The sequence below is a fragment of the Malaclemys terrapin genome, chromosome 6 (assembly GCF_027887155.1).
Source record: "Malaclemys terrapin pileata isolate rMalTer1 chromosome 6, rMalTer1.hap1, whole genome shotgun sequence".
In the NCBI taxonomy this organism is placed as follows: domain Eukaryota; kingdom Metazoa; phylum Chordata; order Testudines; family Emydidae; genus Malaclemys; species Malaclemys terrapin.
Window position 1 is genome coordinate 30936699 of NC_071510.1, and position 25604 is coordinate 30962302.

The 25604-nt window shown below is 42.5% G+C and overlaps 1 protein-coding gene across 3 annotated transcripts; it reads right to left on the bottom strand.

Annotated features, from left to right (window-relative positions):
- Window positions 1–1967: 1967 nt before the first annotated feature.
- Window positions 1968–22996, bottom strand: PLIN2 (perilipin 2). Of its 3 annotated transcripts, XM_054031592.1 has the most exons (10): window positions 22857–22996; window positions 20734–20824; window positions 17695–17751; window positions 17416–17611; window positions 16575–16657; window positions 14710–14995; window positions 14212–14396; window positions 13243–13377; window positions 11739–12029; window positions 1968–3366 (listed from the first exon to the last, which is right to left on the bottom strand). In XM_054031592.1, the coding sequence occupies exons 3-10, from the start codon at window positions 17722–17724 to the stop codon at window positions 3232–3234; spliced, it is 1341 nt and encodes a 446-aa protein (XP_053887567.1). In that variant the 5' UTR covers window positions 17725–17751; window positions 20734–20824; window positions 22857–22996; the 3' UTR covers window positions 1968–3231. The 3 variants fall into 3 exon arrangements, with proteins under 3 accessions (XP_053887567.1, XP_053887566.1, XP_053887568.1); XM_054031591.1 differs by lacking the exon at window positions 20734–20824; XM_054031593.1 differs by lacking the exons at window positions 1968–3366; window positions 20734–20824 and having other exon boundaries at window positions 10782–12029.
- Between the last annotated feature and the right edge of the window lie 2608 nt (window positions 22997–25604).

Consider the following 25604-nt stretch of genomic DNA (forward strand, 5'->3'; position numbering starts at 1 on the left):
GCACACTCCCTTCCTTCTGGGTAAAGCATGGCCTGATGGGAGCTGTAGTCTCAGCCATGTTGCCAGCTGGGAACTGTAGTCTCTATGGCTATGAACTACTAAGGGCAAGCTACTGTTCTGGTCATAGGTGGCACGGGGCCAGGGATTCCTCAGAGCAGCATGGGGAGCCCCAGGCTTTGGCTGGGTTAATCAGAAGCTCTCAGAGAGACTCTTGTAGAGAAAAACAAGGCTCTGGATTTCTAATGTTAAACACATGCCTGTCCTTGGGAGGATAAAGGGTTTACTACTTGGATGCCATCATGTGCCAGCAATGCCTCTCTGCCATGTACATTGGCCAAACCAGACAGTCTCTACGCAAAAGGCTAAATGGACACAAATCTGACATCAGGAATGGTAACATACAAAAGCCAGTAGGAGAACACTTCAATCGCCCTGGACATCCAATAACATTTAAAAGTAGCCATCCTCCAACAAAAAAACTTCAAAAACAGACTTAAAAGAGAAACTGCAGAGCTACAATTCATTTGGAAACTTAACACCATCTATTTGGGCTTGAAGAGGGACTGGGAGCGGCCAGCTCACTATAAAAGTAATTTCCCCTCTCTTGGTATTGCCACCTCCACCTCCTCCTCAATTATTGGGAGTGGACCACATCCACCCTGACTGAATTGGCCTTGTCATCACTGGTTCTCCACTTGTAAGGTAACTCCCTTCTCTTCATGTGCCAATATATATTTATGCCTGTATCTGTAATTTTCACTCCATGCATCTGAAGAAGTAGTTTTTTTACCCACGAAAGCTTATGCCCAAATAAATCTGTTAGTCTTTAAAGTGCCACCGGACTCCTCATTGTTTTCTTGGATAGCCAACCCACCAATAACCGTTCAGGACTTCTCTATGCATCATAAACAAACAGACAATCTCTTCCCCCCCACCACCTTTAAACTAAAGAAGATTACAAACTAAAATTTGTAACATTTAATGCATATTAAACACACCTCCCTCAGCCAGGCAGATTTGGGGCAACTCCAAAAAGACTGGACTTACTGCTATCTTTTGGAATATTTTAATACAGGCTGGTCTACACTGAAAACTTATCTTGGCATAGCGACATCTGTGAGGGGTGTGAAAAATCCACACCTGAGAGACATAGCTATGCCAGTCTAACCCCCAGTGTAGGCAGCACTCCATGGCTACACTACATAGCTTACAGCACTGCACTGTAGCACTGCTAGGGCAGATGCTCTAAGCCTATGGAAGAGAACTCTCCCGCTCACTTAATGAATCCAGCCCAAACAAGGAGCAGTAGCTATGTTGGTGAGAGAAGCTCCCCCGCCTACATAACGCTGTCTCCACTGGCACTTAGGTCAGTGTAACTTATGTCTTTCAGGGAGGCAGCTTATTCACACCCCTAAGCAACATAACTTGTATTAACATAAACTGTAGTTTCTACATAGCCTCAGAGAGGTGGATTAACTACAATGATGGGAGAACCGCGCCTGTCACTGTAGTGAGCATCTACACTGAAGAGCTACAAGAGCAGTGCTGCAGCTGTACTGCTGTAGCGTTTTAAGCTTAGACATACCCTACCTGTCAAAGTCATTCATGCCACATTGTCAAACATTATCTGTCACTTTGCAAATAAAATCATTACACCATAGCACCTGTTATATTACAACAAATATAATCAGTCCCTATCTGGCTTTGTGAATCTGCATTCAGAATACAGGAGTCAATTTGGGTTGTCCCACAAATGGGTATCTGTGAGCCCCACAAATGAGTCTGTCCCTTGCCTGGGTAGGGTCAGGTGCAACTCAGTGTATATCTGACTATTTGTGAATCAGAAGCCGATCTGGTCCTTTTTAAGTGCATTCTTTCCCCTACTTCAAATAATCAAAACGAGAGCTCTTTAGACAGGAATTAAGTACAAGAGACAACGAAGAAGAGAAGTCCAACCATACCAACTCTAAGATTTATAGATCAAACTTTATTTCAAGGCATTTCAGTGACTAGACTTAAAAGCTTTCACAAAAATCAGATAGTACCTTATGATAGAGTAGGAGTGTCAACCTCATTCTATAGCGAGAGCCTAATCAGGATCTGTGGGCCTGGTCTACAAAATTAGCACCATATAAAACCCACAAATCCACAATGGCTTCCCAGTGATGACAGTAGGATTTTTGCACAAAGAATAAGAATAGAACATGATCTATAAATAATAACATAACATTGAATGGGTCTGATCCTGCAGCATTCCTCGCATACTCCAAAACTCCCACCGAAGTCAATGGTGCATGCAAGAAGTGCAGTATCAGGCCATTAAGTTATTAAAGTTAATCGCTCTATTTGGTTATTCAGCAAAAAAGATGGTGTGTGTCTAAGTTACTACCACCACAATTTCTCCTTCAATTCAGTTTCTCCTCTATCTTTCTTTCCGTTTGTCTTTTGCCCATGATTATTTGTATCTCTCCTCCATACTTCGTTTTCTCCTTTTCGCTCTCCTTTTTATGTCTTTTTTATTCCTGTCTCCTTTCTCCCTTTGTGTTCCCTGCCTTCTTATTTGTATTTTTTCTGCACTTTGCCCCATATTTGCGCTCTTCTAACCCCAATTCCCATTCTTAGTCTCCCCCAGACAGCAGAAGTACTTACACATGGAAGGGATGCAGTGGGAAATCGAGTTTTTTCATTCTAAACTCTTCTTACAAAGGACACTGTTTCAAGCTCTTTAGAGACAGAGTCTCACCAAAACTGACTAGGATCCCATGGACAAGCCAAGCCTGTAATCCTTTTCAGCAGCAAAGAGGTAGATGCAGAAGTGCTTTACACATAGACTAAAAAGGGAAACTTTTATCAGCAAATCCTAGTCAGTTTCCTTTTACTGACAGTCCTTTGTGCAAAATGCTGGAGTGCTATTTTGGCTGTTCCTGACAGCAAACAAAATAGCAGGGCAGTTTTAAATGGATGTGTACACCAGTCGGCTACACACTGATTGGGCCATAGGAGGCCTGGAAGATGGAAGTTTGACACCCATGCTATTGAGTTACACTAAAATGCAGTCCTTAAAAAAAGAGATGCAAATCAGAATTTCAATGCAGCTAAGTGAAACAAAATTGATCCAAAAACTGTACATTCCAAGAGCTAGATAGATTTCTTTTTAAAAAGCAGAAATATAAGTTAACATGGCAAAAAAAACCCCATATCAAATCAAGAGAACAGTTTTGTGCCTGATGTTTATTCAGCTCTTGGTCCCGTGGTGATAGGACCATTTGTGCGTGAAAAATCTTGCTGGTCTTCCTCATCCAAACCCAAAATGTCTGGAATTTCATCAGATTCTGAAGACAAATCTGTGATAGTGAAATCTGGCACCTGCAGAGGAAGAAATCCAAATAAATGTGAAGGTAAAAACTGAAGGACCTGATTTGCAGGGAACTGAACACTCATGCCTCCAACTGAAGTCAACCAAGGTGTTCAGTACTTCTGAAAATCAGGCCCAAAGTATTAAGCAAATCAAACGTTCTCAGTCTTATTTTAGATAGATAGAATGACAGAAACATCTTAAATAATATACATTAGTGTATTAATGGATACATTCTTATAATAAAGGTGGAACAGAACTGCACTCAAACACAGAACATTTCATAATACTTTGGGGTGGTATGTTAAGAAGGTTTTCTAATAAGATTAGTCTCTTGCAGAGACAGTGTATATTATATCTCACATCAATTTATAGGTGTTATATATGTTTGCTATATCATCTTTATCTTCAGTCCTCTTCAAACTTGAGAGGGGAATGAGAAATAGAGAAAAAATTAATGGTTATGTAAGGAGCTAGTTGGAGAGCCTGGTTATTCACAGAACAGATACAGCACAGGTGATATCAACACAAGCTCTTCTACACTGCACTCAATTGAGGCAGTAGGCTTCAATCTTGTTCTGAAGAAATTGTATGGGGAAGTGATTGCCTCTAATTGTGAGAAATTAACATTTCACAATAGTTTGCCAAGGAAAGTTTATATTTGTAATGGACTCACACTGATCAACATTTTAAGAAACAGACTACATGGCTAAACTTTCATTTGTCAAAGCTCAAATCTGCCACCAAGTAACTTCATAATAGTTATCAACTCAAGAGCTACTAATAATATATTTTTAAACCAACCACCATCATCCCCAGCAGAATTGACACTACCCTACTACAAGTGGAGAATACCCATTCCATCACTCATGCACTCCTCAGTTTCAATGTTGCATATTATTCAATCCCTACCGTAACTGGGTATGTAGAATTAGTATGGACCGTTAACTGTTGAATGAGCAATGACGGTCAAAGTGATTTTTATATCTATGTTAAATTGGTTAGTAAAGCTCTTAGCACATCTAGATGTTGGGCAAAATTTTCAGAAGCCATTTAGGAGCTTAATTTCCATTCCTGTCAGTGAAATGTATGTGATTTAGGAGCTTGGGAACATTTGAAAATGGGATTTACGCTAGCTGATTCAGGCGTTTTTGAAAATGTTACCCAGTCTGAGCAAAGTAAATATATTTTTCACAGTTTAATGCAGAGTTGGCTTAAATGTAAGCAAGCTGAGAAAACACAAACTCAGCTACAGCATTTGTGCAGCAACTGCAGGATGTGTGTGGTGCTGGGGTTTACAGTTAGGATAAAATAGCAAGCAAATAGTTCAATTGGAGTAGGAGATTCATTGCTATTTGAAACATGCTAGACTGAGAAGCAACCCAGTTTATTTTTTCCCCCTCTGTTAAGTTTGTTCTTTAAAGAACTATCTTGATGCACTGTATGCACTGCTATGCAGCAAACTATGCTCAGTCCTTGTTATCGGGGATGACACCTTTGGAACAGGGAGGCATGGGCCCAAGAAGGAAGTGGCTCCTCATCTTATTCAGCAACCTCTCTAGATTGTGGAGCTCTGGCTCTGAAGTTGATTTACAGGTAGGGAATCTAGAACAGGGCTCCAGAGAGAGGAGTGCCTCCTGTAAAATAAAACTGGGTTTCAAAAGACATTGCTTGAGCCCCAGGATGATGACACTTAGCATGAGGAGTGCAGCATAAAGGCCTACAGCAGCCATTGACTAGTTTTAGATAGAGCTTGATCTTCTAATGAGATCAATAGCATTAATCCCACTGACTTCAGATGGCAGCAAGAATGAGGCTCCATCCCTCTATTGGCAGAAATTACTCTGCACGCTGCTGCACAAAACATCCACATAGTAAGAAAGACTCCACATAGTAACACATTTAAAATAACTCTGTATACTTTCAGGATCTGGACATAGCACTCCTTGCCACACTAGTAACGGACTAGGAAATCTAAAACAATGTAACCAAGATATCAGGAGCCAAATGTGGAGGCGGTAAGTAAGTTAGGCTATGTCTACACTGCACTTTTGTCAGTCAGGGATGTGAAAAAAAACACACCCTTGCCCAACAAAAGTTTTCCTGATGAAAAGTGCCAGTGTGGACAGCGCTTTGTCTGTGGGGGAGACTCTCTCACCAACAAAGCTATCACCCCTCATTGGAGGTGGTTTTATTTTGTTGGTAGGTGGTAGGAGAGCTTTCTCCTGCTGACAGAGGGGCTACATGGAGTACCTTACAGTGGCACAGATGTAGCAATACAACTGTGCCACTGTAAGATGCACAGTGTTGACATAGCCTTAGACTTGCAATACACTCCTGCAGAACTACTACTACCCACCCACTATACTCATATTTAAGGGAGTCTACATTGGAGTCACAGTCATTTACACCTTCTCCAGCCACCTTGTCAAGTTACTTGCACTTAAACTCCTTTAGATATTAAAAGAATGGATGTAAGTAGCTCTAAGGGACTCTAAATTAGGGCCTATTAATATTAGCGATTGCTACACCAGCTGCAAACCCTGTGTAAATGCACCATGTCAGCCAACAACAGGGTTTGCATCAGATTTATCTTTATTCTGAATCTGGTAAGTTGCACCAGTGGAGCACATTTATACAAACCCCCATAGAGATCAATGCAAAAGCCCCTCCCAATTATAAGCCTTTAATGTAAGAGAGTCTAACTTCTACATCACCTCTGTATTTGCCCTTATAGATCACTTGTTTCATATTTGATGGGGAATGGCAGAACGTGTAATCCTCATTTTTTGTGTGATTATGACCAAAAAAGGCAGGTAAAACATCTCTTGCACTCCTTCCCCCTCCATCAACACTAGTTATATAATCTATTAAGTTACTTTACTCCATAAAAAGTTAAACTGTACTCTAGTGATATGTGCATTTAGCTACTGTCTTATCAGAATTTAATGTGTATTTTGTAACTTTAGTAAGAAAAATGTGGGGGCTCTGAAGAGACTTTTGAAACAACTACACACAATGAGCATAGAAAAGCAGTTCCTTACTTTACAGTTTTAGCACATGGATTCTGCCTTTATTTGCATGCATCTAAGAGACTGAAAATTTCAAAAAAACTCAAGTTTCAATCTAAGAAGTTTCAAAACTAATACATTCAAAACAGATATCAATATTTAATTAATGAGTATTCACACTACTACTGACCAGATGTTAAAACAACAAGCACTGAACTGCCTGAGTTTAATACTCTATTGAGAAAGCAATCCACAAAATTAATTGATAATTGCAGGTTAGAATATGGGGCCTCATTTTTGTGGATGAGACTTTTTGGCAATTTTTTCCCAACTCATATGGGGGAAAAAAAAGATGTGTAAGCAGTCAATGCATTATGAAGCCTGAGAGTCCTGGTGTAGTCAGTAATAATATTACAAAGAGCACCAACACATGTTTTTTTAAGATAGTCTGCTGAGAGTCGAATATGTTCCAACCCCTCTTGATCCCCCAAAGAAGCTGTCACTATGTTATTATGGAAACTGAAAGCTCTTTGTTCCAGAGAGCACTGTGTAAAGTAGGGACATATTTTGTAATAATATCCAAGTACATATTCCAGAACTTAACTTCCTCAGGTTAAGTATTCACTTTTGGAGTAGAAAAGCATTGCAAGGTACAAGTATTTTCTGGAACCTTAAATTGTTATTCTAGACCAAAAACCTGAAGTAGTAGTAACCAGTATCTAAAAGTGGGTGTAGAGTCAGTCAGGCTCATCTTTATGTCAAAGATCTTGCATTACAATTAAGTGAGGCTTAACTTTACCAATTATTACTTTATAACACTTTACTCTAGGGGTCAGTGTACTTGTTTATAAATCAGTACATTGAAGACTCGGGTAGCTTACAAAATGATTGTCACTGTATAGGAAAGGAAATTAGGAGGTGAAGCTGACTGCAGAAATCAATAGCTGAGACGTATAGTGGTTTGTTTTTTTGTTTTCCTCCCACATTTAGAAGAGTGTCTGGTTGTTTCAGATCTCTCCCCCACCCACACTAATCATTATGTCACTGCAATCACATTACATTGTATAATGACCTACTGGAATAGTGTATCAAACCATGTTTAAAAAAAAGATGAAAGCTCATGTTTATTCTCAGGCTGATGGTAGAGGGGAGAGTTTCTACCAAGTGCAGTTGAGCTATTTATTATACAAGCATGGTAAGGAAGGTTTAAAAAGAAAAAAAAGTTAAACATCTATATGAACAGCTTCTACTCTTACCAGGGCTTTATCAGCCGTACAGATTCTTCACATTTGAAGATTTATTATGCTTTTAGGCTATAGCTTCAAAATAGTCCCATAGCAAATATAGTACAATGTTAAGCCATTTTGGTTAAAGTAGCAGGCAAATATGGATGTAGTCAAACCACAGACCAGCCCATGGATGTATCTGCACTAGGTGTTGTAATTTAGCACTGGAGCTATCTAATGGGAGCTTAGACACAGTTGATGTCTGGAGTCACGTGTCAGGAGCTGCTTAGGGAACATCTGTATACAGACAGCTAGTGTCTCATTCAGCTCTTTCCTTTAGAGTTAGTTGTGATTCAGTTTAACTAGCATTTGTGAACCATACTGCTCCCCTTCAACTATGAGGGCAAAGAACCCAGAATATTCACTTGTTTGACCTCAGTTCTCTATTCATCTAAGGAAATTACTCCTAATGCTGTAGTAGCTGTCTCTTCCTGGAAACCTTTTCTGAGCTCTTCCTCAGGTGGCAAGTCTTACCTTCTTAGAAAGAGGTCAGTAAGTCACCTGAATACTTTTGCTCAGTCTTATGGTTCAGGAGAATGGCTGACCAGGGCTACTCAAGAGCTCCACTCCCAGGGACCCAACAGCCTCAAAACAGCTGACATTTGGAAATTCAATCCTGAATCTCTCAGCCTACCTCAGAGTAGCAGTTGGTTTCTTAAGTCTTCCCTCTACTGCCCAAGGCTGCCCCTGTGCTCAGATTGAGAGAACTGACAGCATCATGCTTTCACAGGCACCCATTTGGATAGAGTCTAGCACAGGGATAGTCTATTTTTTTGTTAAAGTCCAAATTTCTTGATCAAGGTATAGTCAGGGTCTAAACTACAGAAAAACCATCTCCCACTGCAACAATAATGTTAAGTAAATAAGATTTTGCAGTCTGTTCAGTGTCTGGCAGTGTGGATTTGGCCCATGGTCCAAATGACTCTAGCACTACAACCCATTTGTCCTCAGTCCTAGCTACTGTAGCTGCAAGTGCTTTTACTAATAATCCTCTACCACCAACTCACTCTTCAACTGATCATGAAACTCCATTGTGTGGCTTCTGCATAAAAAAAAAAAGTGGGTTTTTGGTTTGTTTTAAGGAGTTCTTAAACTGTCAATTTACCATGGAGAAAGTTTAGGGCCAATTCAGAGATCTAAGCTGCTTTAGATTTTCCACACCTTCAAATCCCTTCAGCAAGGGAGTTACACAGACTTGCTCATTCATGGTGTGCTATAGTTCCTGACACATCCTCTGAATTCATCCCATAGTCTAAGTTGGTGTGTAACTTAGATGCCAAAAGGCCCAGAAGAGGGTCCAACAGGAGGCACTAGGACTCCTACTTTAACTTACAACCTCCTGTTGGCTTTTCCTCCCGCACTTTTGGTCCCTCAATATGTAAATTACAGCAGCTTGCTAGTGCCTTAGTTTGAATTAGGACTTTGTTCTCCACTGATAACCACAAGCCAACAATAAGGGAGAATGCAGGGGGTTGTCTGAGCTACCAAACAGTTGTTCCAGTATCCACAGTCCTACTTACATTTGTAAGATAATTAAAAAAAAACCCACCCAAAACCCTAAGATTAGAGATTTTACAAGGTAAAATACAGGTTAAAGGGAACAGCAGAAATCAGTCCCTATCTCATGGTACATTAAAAACAAATCCATTAGAATACTCTTGAGTCCACTAATAACTAGCACCCTACCAAATTCATGGGCATAAAAAAAAAAAGTGTCATGAGCCATGAAATCTGGTCTCCCCCATAAAAATTTGGTCTTGTGCGCTTTTACCCTGTACTATATAGATTTTACAGGGGAGATCAGTGTTTCTCAAATTGGGGGTCCTGACCCAAAGGGAGTTGTGTAGGGGGGCACCAGGTTATTTTAGGTGGGTTGCAGTATTGCCACCCTTACTTTTGTGCTGCCTTTGGAGCTGGGCAACTGGAGAGTGGCAGTTGTTGGCTGGGTGCCCAGCTCTGAAGGCAATACCATACCATACCATGCCGCCCTTACTTCTGTGCTGCTGGCTTCAGAGCGGGGCACCTGGCCAGCAGCTGATACTCTCCAGCTCCAAAGGCACTTATGCCCTGTTGGCAGCAGCATTAAGGGTAGCAGTACTGTGACCCTCCCTACAATAACCTTGTGGACTCCCCCACCCCTAAAATTACAACACTGAAATTTCAGCTATTTAAAAATCCCATGACTGAAATTGACTAAAATGGACCATGAATTTGGTAAGATGCTATTAACCCAGAAGCTTGAACATCTTAACCTGCCCATTCATTAAGCATGAAGGTCTCTTCCACCAGCCTCGGCCCACTATTCACTTTGAGTTCACTAGCCACTTTGATTTTCATCTTTAAATGGTTGCTTTACTGCAGTATGGCACAAAAAAGCCATCCTCATTTCTAGTAGTGGATATGCAGTGGTTTGAGGCTTTAGTTGTGCCAATAGGGAGAGCCCAGATGGGGGAACTGGTTAGTCCAAGCTTGACCTAGGGTAGAATAAATTAACTATTGTCCATTAGTACATATCAGAATTTTTTAAAATTACATCTCTCCAGAGTGTACAATATGCAGCACACATAATAAGCAAATTAAGTAGTGTGATTAAGTTTCAAGTCTTTGTAGTTTCAAATGCATGTTTGATAATACAAAAACCACACAGGACAGCCATCTATTTTCAGTTCTGATTTTTCAAACTAAGAGTATATTGGCTGCGGGGGGAGGACTGCCAGTGCAGTAGGTATTAGAAGTCACATGCAAGAATGCCCATACTGCAAGCAGGACAAACATCTGTCCAGGCCATACTGCACAGACCACCTCCTTTACATTACTGAGCAGTCATTTCTACAGTCCAGGTTTTCACTAAGGCAGACAATAAGCACAGACAAGCTGGAATAAAGCTAAGAGGGAGCGGAAGGGTGGATGGGGACTCACAGGTAGGAAACAAATGCAGCAGCAACATCTGACCCATCTCTGTGTGTAATGCATCTGATGTGGGTTAGTAACCAGTAGTTTGTATCTACTTTGTTTGCATTTCAAGCCTGCCTTCTCCTGGACCCAATTCAATTTAACAAGACAGTGAGTCACAGTATTAATAAGGAAGTGCTAAAATGTTTGTTTTTACACCATTCAAATGAGACAGACTTTGGCTGCTGAAGCATTTATTACTGAACATACAAAATTACAAAAAAGGTGAAAAAGCACTACAAAGACACATGAGACTAGGCACCCTGGTACAAACATGTGTTCATATTCCATACTGCAGATTTAATTCTCAGTACTGGTTTTAGTTAATTTATTGGGTAGTTAAATAAGGATTTTTTTAGAAAAAAATTTTTAATCAGGGTAATGAAAACTCAGCATTTACATAACTTTGGCTGAACAAGTTAGAAGCCTTACTTGAAAGCAAATCAAGTAGCAGATTCATATTAAGGCATTATGCTTGTGTGACCTGTCCAATGAGGCGATTCTTAAGACAATTGTACAGTCTGAGTCATCATAGCCAAGTGCACAATCGGATACTGAAACATCCGTGGAAGTTTGATCAAGTTCTCTTGCTGAGCTACAGGACTTTTAAATGGAGTGCCAAATGAGATCATAGTACTTTTATATTTTTCCTGCACAGGTCACAGACTAGTCAAAGTTTTTGGGTGCAATGAGTTCCATTTAAGGTCTGATATTGGACACTTTGTCAGACAAGAGGCTTCTTAACCAGGTAACTAAACAAGGTGAACCACTGCTGTAAGCTGCTGAACTTTCAAGCCTCAAGGCACATTATGCTGGTCATTGTTTTCAGAGGCACTTAAACAGGACAGCAAAATCCTTTTTCTAATGAAAGTTCCTCTCCTTAGAGGAGAAAGGACACATTCATATCTTTAGGCCTCCACCATCCCCACACTGTGGATATTTTTCCCCATAGGTCCCCCGACAGCTACAGTAGTTAAGTCACCTTGTTAGCTCAGACTGCAGAGTATGTGTGGGCTATGCAATTTAATTTGTGCTGTGTTCAGGCTGTTTGTCATCCTGGCTGGCATTTTTCTCCCCTTCACCCTTGCGCTCAGCATGCTGAGACCCAGCCAGTTGTGGGTAAAAGGGACCTACCAGCCAGTTGAGTGGTGTGTTGTTAACAAGATAATCCATCACATCATCCAGAGACTCCTTCATTTTCTTCAGGTGTCCTTTGCTAGTGGTGAGAAGGTTATCTGATACTTCGTGGAAAGACGAAGCAGAGTGGAAACTCCTATAGACGTCTCCTGCCATTGCCCCAACATGATGGGCTTGGTCCTGAATGTTCTGCGGCAACCCCTGTATACTGGACACCAGGGTGAGGCAAGTGGTCTGAAGCTGCTGAGTCAGGCTCCGTGCAATAGCTAGTGTGCGTGATTCAATGTGCTGGAAACAAAGCATAATAGCACTTTAGAGTTAAGCATTTCATTGACCAGAGAGTTGGTCACTGCAGCAACTGTACTGTTGCTGAAAGCTCACACCATGGAATGAAGGGGAGATGGAGAATTGAAGCTGTGGCAGATGAGAGCAGGGCCTTCATTTCATAGAAAGAAAACTTAAGCGGTTGGCTTGAAGGAGTTTACTAGGGTCCTTGCTTTTGAAAACATGTCTGACAGACCTGGGTTACATGAACCCTTGAAGGCTGCAAGTCTCTGAAGTGCACTACATGTCATGTATAGAAGAGGTCTGGCTGTTCCTTGTCTCAGCTAACTGTACTGTAGTACAAGCTCAATAATTCAATTGGTTTTTAGTGAAACAGTTAATGCTTCCAGCTTAAAGCTACAAGCACTTATGAGATAGCATTTTAAGTTCAGCTAATCAATTACTGCATTTGTGCAGTTAGCAACCAATCCTGCTAAGAGGCTTGGAAGGAGAGGGAATAGTCTGGCAGGGTAGTGAAAAGAAAAAAAAAAATTGCATTGTCAGTCCCACCCAAATTGTTCTGACCTTCCAAAGATAAGCTAGATGAAAAGGTGTCCAGGACAGATCTGAATGCCTGATTAGGTGTGGGAGAGCAAGTCATCAGTAGCTTATCCCCTAGCAATAGTTAGACTCACAAGCTCAATCTGGACAGTAGGTCATGGCAGCTGAGTATAGAGGTCAAAAGGCCAATTTTTTTTTTTTTAATTCTCTTAAAAAAAAAAAAAAAAAAAAGGCTGCAATAAGTATGCCAAAGCTTGACTGCTAAAATTATAGCAGCATTTGGAGACTGTAGTAGAAAATGGCACCCAGTTACTGCATTAGACCATTACTGCAATGTTTAGGGTTCTAGGAAACATCTGCATCTAGTTAAACTAATTTGTTGTTGAAATGAACACAATAGGTGTAGCCAATTAGCTTGCATCACTAATTATGTCTGGTGCCAATAATCAAGTCACTACTTAAGCTGGCCACCATTGAGCTAAATTTAATTAATTTTGCAGAGCAATGGGAGCAGCAGGGGGAAGGGGTGAGACACCATTCCAGTTCTTCATGCTTGTAGTGCATCTTCACAGCATAGGATGTTCCATGAATCATTTTGAAAACTTCAAGGACCAAAAATTACTTGTATGTATATACTTTGTAATATGTCATTTATACTCTTGGTACATTTACTTACCTCAGCACTGTGAGAGTCATCACCATCGTTTTGGCCTGTGTTTTTCTTCCATTCTACCCAGGACTGATATAGCATTTCCTGGGCATTATGAAGTTTCTGGTTGGCACTATTCATGTTCTTTCTGGCATACTCAATCTAGGAAACAACCAATGAGGTAGTGAAGCAAGGATCCCAAACAGTTTAGGGTTATTATAAATGTTCTCTAGCCCTCCCACTCTGCAAAAAAGTCAATACAAGGGGGACAGTTTTGTTGGGTGAAAGGATATTTTTAGAGTGACGGGGGTGGGGGGGGGAGAGAAGAAGTCTGCCTTCCTCTTGTTTTCTAGTAGTATGTGCAAATGTTGAAGTAATGTACAGGTCTTAGAAAGAAACGAGAAACTGTATACCAGGACTGAGAATGAGGAGTATTCTGTTGCATGATTCTAACAATGCAGGAGCATGCAAGAACAAGTAGTTCCAACTTCAAAAATCACAGGGGTAGCTGTGTTAGTCTGAATCTGTAAAAAGCAACAGAGGGTCCTGTGGCACCTTTAAGACTAGAGTCTTAAAGATGCCACAGGACCCTCTGTTCCAACTTCAAAAAGTTAGTCATATCAAGATTTAAAGTATCTTACTAATGGAATTGAGTAGGATTTTTTTTTTTTTTTTTACTAGAACTGCAAGACATTCTTCACTTTAGGGTCTAAGCTGGTCCTTTAAACAGCAACCAGTATTAAACAAGTACGTTTTCCTCTTAGCCTTGCAAGATAGATGCAATCTTATTTTAGGAGTGGAGACTGAATCTGTTTTAGATTAAGAGATGAGAACTTGAAAGATAATGGATGTGTTTTGTACCATTAAGAACCTTTGATTTAATTAGTGAAACAATTTTAGTTAAGTTATCCATGTTTAACAGTTCTAAGATAAAAGACTACCAAGAGATTTTGCATTTACACTTCACACCCCAAATCAGAATTCTTGTTAACTTACCAGATTAACAGTGTAATTGAGCTGTGAAATGGTCTCTTGGCTTTTGTACTTAGCATCTCTAACCCTGATTAAGGCCTGTTGGTAGGCACGGCTGCGGACCTTTGAAGACAAGGATCCAAGTCTAATGTAGTAGCTTGGCTTTTGAACTCCAGCTTCAAATCCTTCAACCTTTGTAGCTTCTTTTGCTAGAGAGAAAAGTTAGTTAAAACTGACTGAAAGTTAGGTTAGCAGTCCAGCCTCTGAAGGATTACATGGCAGCCCAACGTGTATCTGGATGGGGCAAAAACCTACCCCTTCATTCCAAATATCACTTTCCTTCATATGCCTTCCCTGCTGACAAGAAGGCATCCTAGTTGGCATGGTGAAGGGCCATGTCTGAGTTTAGTTTCATTACAGTGCCACTCCATTCAGCTAGTAGGGTTGTCAAGGGACACTGCTAGTCTCTCCCCCACTGCCAATCCCCATCCCCAGTTAGTGTCTCATCTCAAGTAGTCTTACCTAGCTCCTCTTCAGTAAGTGGAAGATAATGGTCTACAAGAATCTCCGACCTGCTGAGTGCGCTATCCACCCCACTGCTCACCATCTGCACCACACGGCTTCCCAGGACAGTGTTAATGCTGCCATTGACAACTGACTTAGTCATTTCCACACTGTCATGCACAGCTTCTTTAGTCTTGTCCATGACTCCAGTAATTGTATGGGCAACAGTATCCTTGGCACCAGTCACAGTGATTGTTACAGCATCTTTTGCACCAACAACTACATCCTTGGCATCGGCAACCACCTGCAAGGAAGACAAGCACATTCCTCATTAAATAGTGGGGAGGTATTTAAGTTCTGGATTTATACGCACTTTCCAAAAGTAGAGAACTAATGTTTAGTATAACTGGTTTCAGGATTCTTTAAGAGGCATTCACTACAGTGATAGAATTTTGGCTGTCATAACAAGCAGAAACCTACAGCTACTCAATCCGCATTAGAGGAGGCATTTCCACCACAAAGTAGATTAGTAGTTTACACTGATGCAAGCCTAGAATGAGTAGGATAGGAAAAAACGAGACTTGTTCCTTAAGGAACAAGTTTTCCAAAAAGTTGTGTGTGCCTAACCTGTGACTTTGAGGGACCAGGTGTTAATGCCCTGTTCTGATCAAGAGTCCTTTGGGTTAGGAAGATTTAGTCTTCCTACAGTGGATTTTAGTATAGATATACCACCAGGTCATAATTAGGCTAAGTGGTCATAGATGGTTTGTGTCTCTCCATATCTAGAGAACCTTCCAGGTAGTACTGAAGCATCATTACCAAAAGGAACCCAAGTAGCATAATAGACAAACCCAGCTATGTGGCCCATTTGGTAGCACCATACCGAAGACTACTTGATGACAGGTCCCCTAATCCCCCAAACCAAAACACAAACCCCAAACCCCTGCAAAGAAGCTTCCAGCTACCTTAAGGAACGACAGTAACTCAATATGAAGAGAGGGCCAGGAGATTAGCTTTATTAGAAGACCTTGAAAGACTTCAGGCTAGAAGGCAGCAGTGTTAAGAGTCGAAAGATCTCTCTTGTAAGAGACTGTTGTAATGAAAATTTGAAGAAAAAGTGAGCTCTCAGTCACAAAAAGTATTTTTTCATTGTACTCACATGGTAGCAATGGATGAAAGTAGATCCTCCTACTTTGCAGTATGCTAAGCCACAGGGAAGTAGTTAAATTAAGCTCTTTGAGCAGTGACTGTCATGTCTTGACCAGCACCTAGCACAATGGGGCCCTCATACTAAATGGAACCCTTGGGCACTACAGCAATATGTAGACAAGTTATAAATTCACTACTTAGTTTTCCTTTCCACCCAAATGAATAGTGAAAGCTACAAACTTTCACTTCATAGTTGGTTCTCCAGTTAGAGCTCATTTTTAAGTTATAGAAAATGTTTTTAAATGAAGTATGTTCAAGTCATTGTAATATAAGTTTAATGTGGAAGTTTTCTACTTAAATTACATACAAGCCATTTCTATAATGCTTAGATATCTGAAGCACTGCAAAAACATTAACCCTTATATTGCTCGGGTAAGTCAGAAAAGTATTACCCCCCCCCCATTTAAATGGGGGAGGGGAAACAGATGGAGGGCCGGAATTACAATAGTGCCATGCAGCCACTGACTTCAGTTGGAGTTATGGATACTCACACCTGGGGGTGGGGGAGGGAGGAAGAGAAGGCACTAAGTGACTCCAAAGGCCATAGGGTGTCCAGGAGAAATCCAAGCTTCCAAATTTTCTACATTGTGCTCTGCTCCTAGCCTTGCTACTCCAGGAATTACTGAATCTCTGGTTGTCCCACTTAGAGATTTAAATGCAGTAATTGAATCTACCTTGTCAGTTGGTTCATATAGTATAGGCAGCCTCTCTTCAATTTTGTCCAGTCCTATGCATGCATAGCTGTTGGCAACTGCAACTAGAGAAGTTTCAAGAATGATTAAGTTGCCCTTGTGATGTTTAAAAACACCCTACACACAAAGCTAAAGGTGAACATTTGTTGAAACAGGAAGCCCAGTCCAAACAAGTAACATTTTGGTTAGTTTCTTCCTTAAGAGGAGTAAGGGAAAAAGTTCATGCAGCTTAATTCTAGAATAGCTTTCAAGTGCTTTGCAAGTGAAAAAAAAAACAATTGACATATCTTTCAAGGAAGTGACCTTGAGAACAGACTGATGAAATATTTCCTGGCCATTTGCCAATTCTTAAGAATAGGCTCTGAGCTAAAACCAGAGCAAGCAGCCATGAAACAGTTGCCAAATTTGTAACTGCAAGTTTTACTCAGAAGTAGGTGAAAGGGAAGTATGATGCAGAGCTCAAAACTGGGTGAAGGGTTAGGACAGAAGTTGAGCAAGAGGCTTCTTGCTCAAGCAATAAACTTAGAAATCAATGTTAGTTAGGAACAAGTCATTAGAGGTTTAATCTTAGGAGATCCAGAACTTGCTTGACTTTATTATTTATAAAAGCTCATTTAATTACAGTTGCTCATGGCTTATTGCACAAAGGTAACAGTTTTTCTGCTGTCACTAACTTGTTACAAGTAGGTTTAACTCATAGTGCCCCCGGATTCTTTTCAACCCCCCCCCCCCCCTCCAAAAAAAAAAGCCTATATATTTATATAGGAACTCAATGGAATAGTTGAACAAATGCACAGAAAAGTAAAGTAGAGTCATGCCTTACTTTGTGGCTCCAGCTTCTGGATGATAGGCATAGCACTTGTCATGGCCACTGCAGTGATGGTCTTCACTCCTTTCTCTGCTATCTCACATACTGATTTCAGATAGGGATGGTTATCTTTTGTGTTGACATAAGCAGAGGACACCATGTCATAGGTGGAACTCACCAAGGGAAGGTTGACAACCCTGGCTACCACATTCTGTGTAAACAGAGAGAGAAGTTTAAACTCACATCCTTCTTGGCTATGTGACAAAGACTGACTGATTATCAGCTCATACATACCTGTTGTGAGTCAGCTGCTACTAATGCCATTTTTTTAGGTCTTGAATCTTGTACAGCCTACAAGAACAAGATAATCCAAATTAAAAAAGTTAAGTCCTAAATAGCCATACCACTGTTCCACTTCAATAATCTAGGCTGGAGTTCTTTCCCTTCTGGAGAAGAAAGCAGTTCTTAAAGCCACCCAAAAAGGCTTTTGAATACTTGTGAGTGTACCATCTCCTTCATGAGAAGGATCCAGACAGACAATGTGGGCCGTAATGAATTAGAGATTCTACTGTAATAATTTAGACAGCTACAGCTTTGTTTCTCTACCACATTCACCAGTTTGGGTAATAGGCATTCAGATACTAGATACGAAAATAAAAAGGATGGTCAACTAAATAGTTTGAGAGGTTTGTAACAAATTTTTCACTGATTACTTCACTGATTTGACAGTCCGTCTCTCTAATCTAGGCTACCCCTGTTTGTATGCATCTTCCACATAGCAACAGAAAAATATTGAAGTTAAAAATTGTGATTTTAGGTGGGAGGACTGAGTAAAATGGAATATCTGCAGCTACTTTAAAATCAAGTAATATTTCAAAATGGACTAAAGTATCAGGAATAGCTGTGTTAGTCTGGATCTGTAAAAAGCAACAGCGAGTCCTGTGGCACCTTTAAGACTAACAGATGTATTGGAACATAAGCTTTCATGGGTGAATACCCACTTTGTCGGATGGGGACAGCTTATGCTCCAATACATCTGTTAGTCTTAAAGGTGCCACAGGACTCTGTTAGATTTTAAAGTGGTCAACTCATAGGAGAACCTTGAAAAAGGTTAGGAATTTATGTATCGCTAAGGCCCCAAATCCTGCAGACACTTGCACATGTGTCACTTTAAGCACACAAGTAACTTGTAAGTTAAACATGTGTTTCTGCAGGATCAGATTCTAGTGTACATATTGCTGTACACTAGGTAGTGTATCATCCCACCCCCTACAAAGGATTTAAATTGTAGAGGCATAAACAAATTTGTAACATAGCTGTCTTTATAGCTGGCATTTGTACCAGTTTCCTTCCTCACCTGCACCAAAATGGCAGGGGGTTTCAGCCTGTCACTCCTAAGACATGTAAGCTGTAGATCATTTAGGACTGGGTTATGTGTGCCAAGGTCATGCCCACCACATGGGCGTTCTAGGGCAAGCCATTGTCCCACATACAGGGCAGGGTTTCCCCACTGCAGAGAACCCTGAATTAGTTGGCAGGCTAAACATTTATTGCCAAATCACATGGGGTTGGAAGAGAAAGCAGCTGTCACACCAAGACCCACCCATCCTGCTTCTCCACAGGCAGACATCTGTAGTGCCAGGGAAATGGTATTGGCAGTCCTCCCACACAACTCCCCTAAATCTGCCAGGCTTTCATCCCTGTCTGTGGAGATACAGGGGGAGTAGATAATTCAGTTAGGACTGGTTATACTAGTACTCCTGAACAAGCCATGGTGTAGTTTCATAGTGTAGAGAGACATGACAGAAGACACTGAAACTAAGCCACAAGAATGTGCTCTTTATTTGTAAGAGTCAAACATAACCATGCCTTTTTAAGCGTCTGTTCAGTCTCAAAAGACCCATGTGTCTCAGAACATTAGAATGCCACTATAAAGTTTAGGCCACAAAAGAACCATTAAAAAAACCACACCACACACACAACCCACACACACCACATGCAAGCCACCACCCTCAGTGTGGGGGTGTTTGTCAGGAGCTCCTGACAAACAGTTCCACATTTAATATGTGCCACAGAGTTAGTACAGTAGTTAACACTAGAGTTCCTGTTTCAGTTCGATTGTTCTGCTTACAGCTTCAAGCACAGCTTTTTTCCTCTAATGCCCAACGAACAAGGACAAAAGTACACAAAACACCGAGGAGTGATAGCATTATACGAACGGTCACATGGGTTAGACCAATGGTCCATCTAGCCCAGTATACTGCCTTCCAACAGTGGCCACTGCCAGGTGACCCACAGGGAATGACTGTGCACAGATGCCTTTTGTATTTCTCCCCTCTCTGATATAGTAATAAGATCAGCCACCATTTGTATGCAAAACAAATGTGGCATGCAGCAGACTATTACTAAGGAATACAAATAGACACGTGGGGGGGGGCAGGGGAAACTTTGTATAAAGTGTTAAGGCTTACAGGATAGATTCCACATCAGATGACAATAAAATACTGTAGTCATGTTTCCTTTATAGACTATCAGGGTGGATAAAAATCCAGGATTTTAAAAAGCTTGATTTAAATCAGATTTGATAAAATGCTTTGAGGAAAAAGCTATATTAATTAAAACTCATCATGGAATAGTGATTGTAAAGTCTAATTCTATAGTATGAGACAATCTATTCATGTAATGTTTAAGTTTTGGTAAATTAATTCCAATAGTTCATGGATTAGGGACCCAATCTTATGTGGTTCTAGGGGCTTCTGTATAGCTTTAGGTTAATCTTTCTATCTATCCAATGGGTCTCAGTCTAGAAAATACTATCAGAGATGCTTAGTTTTGCAGTTCTCAAACTGTGGATTTGTGTGTCCAGAGATAACATGCTTGTTCACAGCAATAATGTTTTTAAATAAAGAGGTGAGAAATGACAGATCTCAACCCTATTGTCCCTCTGCAAATTTGTGTACAGAGTCAATCCCTTCTCTCTAAGGGTGCAAAGCTTCAAAAAGTTCAATAATAGAAGATTGTTTGGGGCCCGAATAGCTCTGGAGAAGAAGTCTGGAGGTAAATGTGAGAAGGGAGGGACAGGCAGTAGAAACAAAAGTGAAACTGTTTGAGCAGCATTTTCTAGAACTCTGAGTGTAGCCTTCATTGATTTGAGATCTACCAAAGCATTCCGTCACTAGCAGGGAAACCCTATAACGGCAGCAGGCTGTAAAAGAGACCCAGTGTGGGAATAAGAAATGTTTGCTACTAATGTTTTAAAGAAAGTCACACCAGTGAACTGGTGGAAGTCACTTAAGCACTTGGATTCAGAGACTGTTGAAGCAATAATCTCACTTTTAAATAGCAGTAGCTTCTTCCTCTGGTGTAGAAAGAATATTTTCTTCCTTTGGACTAATTCATTCCAAACTGAGGAATCGTTTGGGACCTGAAAAAGCAGGAAAGCTTGTTTTTCCTTTCCAGATTATGAACAAACAGGAAAATGGAGAAGACGACAGAGTTAGCTGCAGAAGCCAATATTTTAAGTTTCTCATGTTGACCTGTCTGACAGTAGATTTAATTTGTGGGGGGTTTTAAACTATTTTTAGATAAAACAAACCGAATTTTAAAAAAACTTGAATGTTTAATGAAATTCAAAAATTCATATGCTTGTTTTGTTAAGGTTTGCTGTTGAAGAAAAAAATTCAGAATACATAATCTTGTTTTAGTTAAATAAAACAATTTAAATGTCTGGTGATGTTCTCCTCCTAATACAGCAAAGCAAGAAAACCCTCCAAATGTTAATGATTAACCTGCTGAATTGGAGATGGTTCACCTCTCAATGACTTCATGAATATCTGCTTCAATTACCTTTGGTAAATTAAATAACCAAACAATCATTCATTTTCTGATATAGCTGTAAAACTAATCTGAAAAGTTTTCAAAATAAATCACTTAAAAACATATATATAGTGTGTACCTTCTAAAAATGAAACCTACATCTCTGAGTTGCGAAGAATGTATTAAGAGCCAACAAGAATGCACTTTTATGTAGAAATCCATGATTAAAGCAAGTCTTCTTTACTAGTGATTTAAATCAAATCCACCCTGGACTATATACATAGAGCACATCTGAAAAAAAAAAAAAAAAAAAAAAACCTCACCCACCACCTTTGGACTGCAAAGTACCACAACACTGGGATGGGGTAGCAGCACCTAGCTAAAAGCAAGGACACGAAGAGAAATCTACTCTATGAAAAGCTGTGCAAGTTTTAATATCTATGCAGACCAGACGTGACCTTAGTTTTTAAAAGGTCTAGTCCAAAAGACCCACACCACAGAGGACATACTGAATTTCTCTCATGGAAAAGTTGAGTTTAGCCATTCCTGGCATGATTTTAACCTCTCATTCCAGGAGCTAACCCAATACTACTTAAGCCATCTCCAGACCATAATTACTGCAGGTTCCAAAATATTTTAGAGTTCACTACATGAATATAACCCCACAAGAATGCTAGTGTGTATTTTCAGCCACTTTTACTATCCCTTCTAGTTAAAAGTCAATGTGGGCCTTACCAAAAAAAGCACATTTGAGAAAGGTGTTGGAGTCAGACCCACATTATGTTTGGCATGTTTGAAGGCATATTTTAGAGACAGCTTAGTTCCATAGACAGGAAAAATTAATAAGCAGACTGAGTCAGAAGTTTTGTTCCTACTTTCATAAAGAGGAACAGAAGTGAATGGTTTTCAACTTTCAAGCAAGGTGACAAGAAACCCCCTTTCCACTCAATACACTGAGTGGACACAGGAATTTGTTCCTATCTGCTCTGTGTAAACTGCAGACAAAACACCTGTATATGGATATCATAACTGCAGCTTTTCAGTGACCCACTGGGCAGAAACTGGACCAGCATCATGTGTGCTAACAGGAGAGGGGCACCTGGTCACGCCCACAGGCTACTCCAGCTACAAGGACCACTCTCAACAGAGCTCTCCTGCTAGGGCCACCTGAATGAAGAAGGCGTCACACAACGTTAGGAGTGAAAATTTAAATGCCCCATTAAAGCAACAACACAAAACCCTCTCTGCCCCCAGGGAGACGGGTTTGAACAGCCTCCCAGGCTAGCACAGGAGTGAGGCTGAAAGGGGAACCCTGCAGATTAAGATAGCTGGACTGGACATCCCAGAAATACAGCCACTTCCCCTCTCCTTCCACACCAGCGTGCGCTTTGCCCTAGCCCCTGCAGCCCTGCCGCAGTTGTGTCAGCGGCTGCGCTGGCGGCCACCCGGCGCTGCGGCATGGGAGGGCGAGAGCCATCGCAGCGCTGTGCTAGCTCCGTGCACGAAGGGGAGCGAGCCCCATTATCGGGGTCTCGCTCCGCAGCGAGCCCCGGGGTTTAACCCGGCTCCGCAGCCGCTTAAAATGCGCCACCGCGGTAGATTACAGGCTGTCCCGCACTGCCAAGGGCAGCTTCACTCACCCGGGAGCAGAGAGCGCTGCCGATCCGCCGCTGGGCTTCCTGCGCCTAGAGACACCCCCTGCGCTAGCGCCAAGCGGCCCTGAGACCCCGTCCCTCGCTTGCCTCTGACCGCCTCCCGGACGCTGCCGCGACCCAGGGCAGCCTACCCCGGCTATTTATGCAGAGCGGCTGCCTCGGGGCCGCTTTCTCCTCTCGCGAGATCGCTGCGTGTCATGGCTGCTGCTGCTGCTCCCCCTCCCCCTCCCCCTCCCCTCTCACGTGATTAGCTGCGGCTGGGAAAGGCCGCTCTGTCAGCTGATCCGGCCCAGCGAGCGAGCGAGCGAGCGCTGGGTCCGGCCTGCCCGCGGCCGCTGCTGCGGCGGGGAACGCCCCGCTGCTGCCGGGCTGCCCGGATCTGGGGTGCTCGCTGATGCGGGGATCGATCGGGGTGGGGAGAGAAGCCTGCGGCCCTTGCCTTCCCTGCGGTCATGCCGTTATTTGCTTTGTAGCGCGGCACCGGCGGCACTAGAAGACGAGGGGAGGCCGTTTTGAAGTGATCTATGGATAGGGGCTAGCTTCAAGTGTTCCCACCAACCTGGGGTTCGTTCTGTGCCTCTTAGGTGCAGAGGTGAAAGTAAGCTGATAGGGCGCGTCGTCAAGAGCCGGTACACAGCCGAGCGTACCGGCCAGGGGCAGCTTCCCCAGGCTGGCAATTTAATAGGGCCCTGGTCTCCGGGCAGCAGCCAGAGCCCCTGGCTCTTTCAATCGCTGCCAGAGCCCCACTGCTGGAGCCCTGGGATAGCGGCTGGGAGCCTCGGGACTCTGGCGGTGATTGAAAGGGCCCGGGGCTCCTAGCCGCCGCTACTGCAGCCAGAGCACCGCGCCCTTTAAATTGCTGCCAGAACCCTGCTGCTGGAGCCCCGGGGTAGTGGCTGAGAACCCCAGGGCTCTAGCGACGATTTAAAGGACCTGGTGCTCCCAGCTGCCGCAGCTGGAACCCCAGGCCCTTTAAATCGGGATTTAAATGTCTTGGGGATTTAATGGCCCGGCCTCTTCGGGTTGAGGCCCCGTCCCCCACTGAGGACCCCGGCCCTGTGTACCGGTAAGTCTCTTAAGTTACTTTCACCCCTGCTTAGGTGTCTGTGCTACTTACGTCTCATGATCAATTCACGTTTCCCTGTGATCAGCTCTTGGGCCCGGCCGCTAAGGGTACCCATTGCTGGCGCCCCCCTGCATCCGCAGGTCTGTCTTCCAGTCTAAGGGGAGGCACCATTAGGCCTAGGGTTCAAATAAAGTCGGGGGACAACAAATGACAATGCAAGAATGGGAATGAGGGTTACAAACTCAAAAGAAGGGAACCAGAAGGGGACACCAAGCAGAGAATACCAGACAGTGCCATTTCTGTACCTATTGGGAATCCAGGGATGGGTGGGTACAAGCCCACCCACAGCTAAAAGTTCCTCCCAGCCTAAGGGGAGGAGCTACGGGATCCAAAGCCCAAGCAATTCCAGCAGACAACTAATGATAAAACATGGACGGGCATGAGGGTTACAGGACTATAAGTAGGGTTACCAGGTAGCAACTGTGAAAAAATGGGATGGGGGGGGGGGGGTAATAGGCGCCTATATAAGAAAAAACAGGACTGTTCCTTTAAAAATGGGACATCTGGTCACCCTAAAGTAGAGAGGCAGAGGGGGATACTAAGCAGAGGACCCCAGACAGCACCCATAGGCTGTTTCTGTAGAGGAGCTGGTTCTCTCCTTTTCTTCTAAGGTTCTTTTAATCCTTTCCTGGCCCAGCCAGAGTAGGGTGCCTTCATCTCAGTACAGTGTCTCTATTCTGCCTTTTCACTGTAACCTACACCTCGCACTTTGGCTGCCCTACTAGCATGCTAAATCTCTTCTTGCATTACAGTTCTTAAGCTCCTGTAACTTGATTCTCATCCACAGTGATGAGGCATTTCCCATGTAACACAGATTATAATCCCTGGCACCAAAACACACCTTATAGGATAGCTGCCTTTTTGTCAGTGCAGTCTGACATTTCTGAGCAGGATTAGGTTCTAGATCACATTAATTATTATTTATAGTACAATAGCACCGTGCAGCCCCAACTGAAATCAGGGACCCATTATGCTAGGATAGTAGTACTGTAAAACATAGTCCTTTGCTACCTCCTACACCAGGAGTCGGCAACGTTTGGCATGCGGCTCACCAGGGTAAGCACGCTGGCGGGCCGGGCTAGTTTATTTACTTGCTGACACAGCAGGTCTGGCCGCTCGCGGCCCCCACTGGCCACGGTTCGCCATCCCGGGCCAATGGGGGCGGCGGGAAGCCTTGGCCAGCATATCCCTCGCCCACACCGCTTCTCACCGTCCCCATTGGCCCGGGGTGGCGAATGGGGGCCGCGATCAGCCAAACCTGCCACGTCAGCAGGTAAATAAACTGGCCTGGCCCACCAGGGTGCTTACCCTGGCGAGCCGCATGCCAAACGTTGCCGACTCCTGTCCTACACCTTAAGAGGTAAGGCTTAGATCCTGTGACTTGTGTCTGGCTGGAGCCTCACTTAACTCAATGTGGTTCTGAGTGCAAATCTCCATCCTCATGCAACAAATTTCAGGGCTGGGGGTCTGCACCTTTGTTACTTTAGTGTCACTTAGTGATTGAAGATTTGTTATCACTTGTGCCACAGGATGTGTGAATTTCTCAAACAAGCTAATGTTAGGCCACATGCATCTTATTAAAACAAGATTGATTAGGAAATAATATT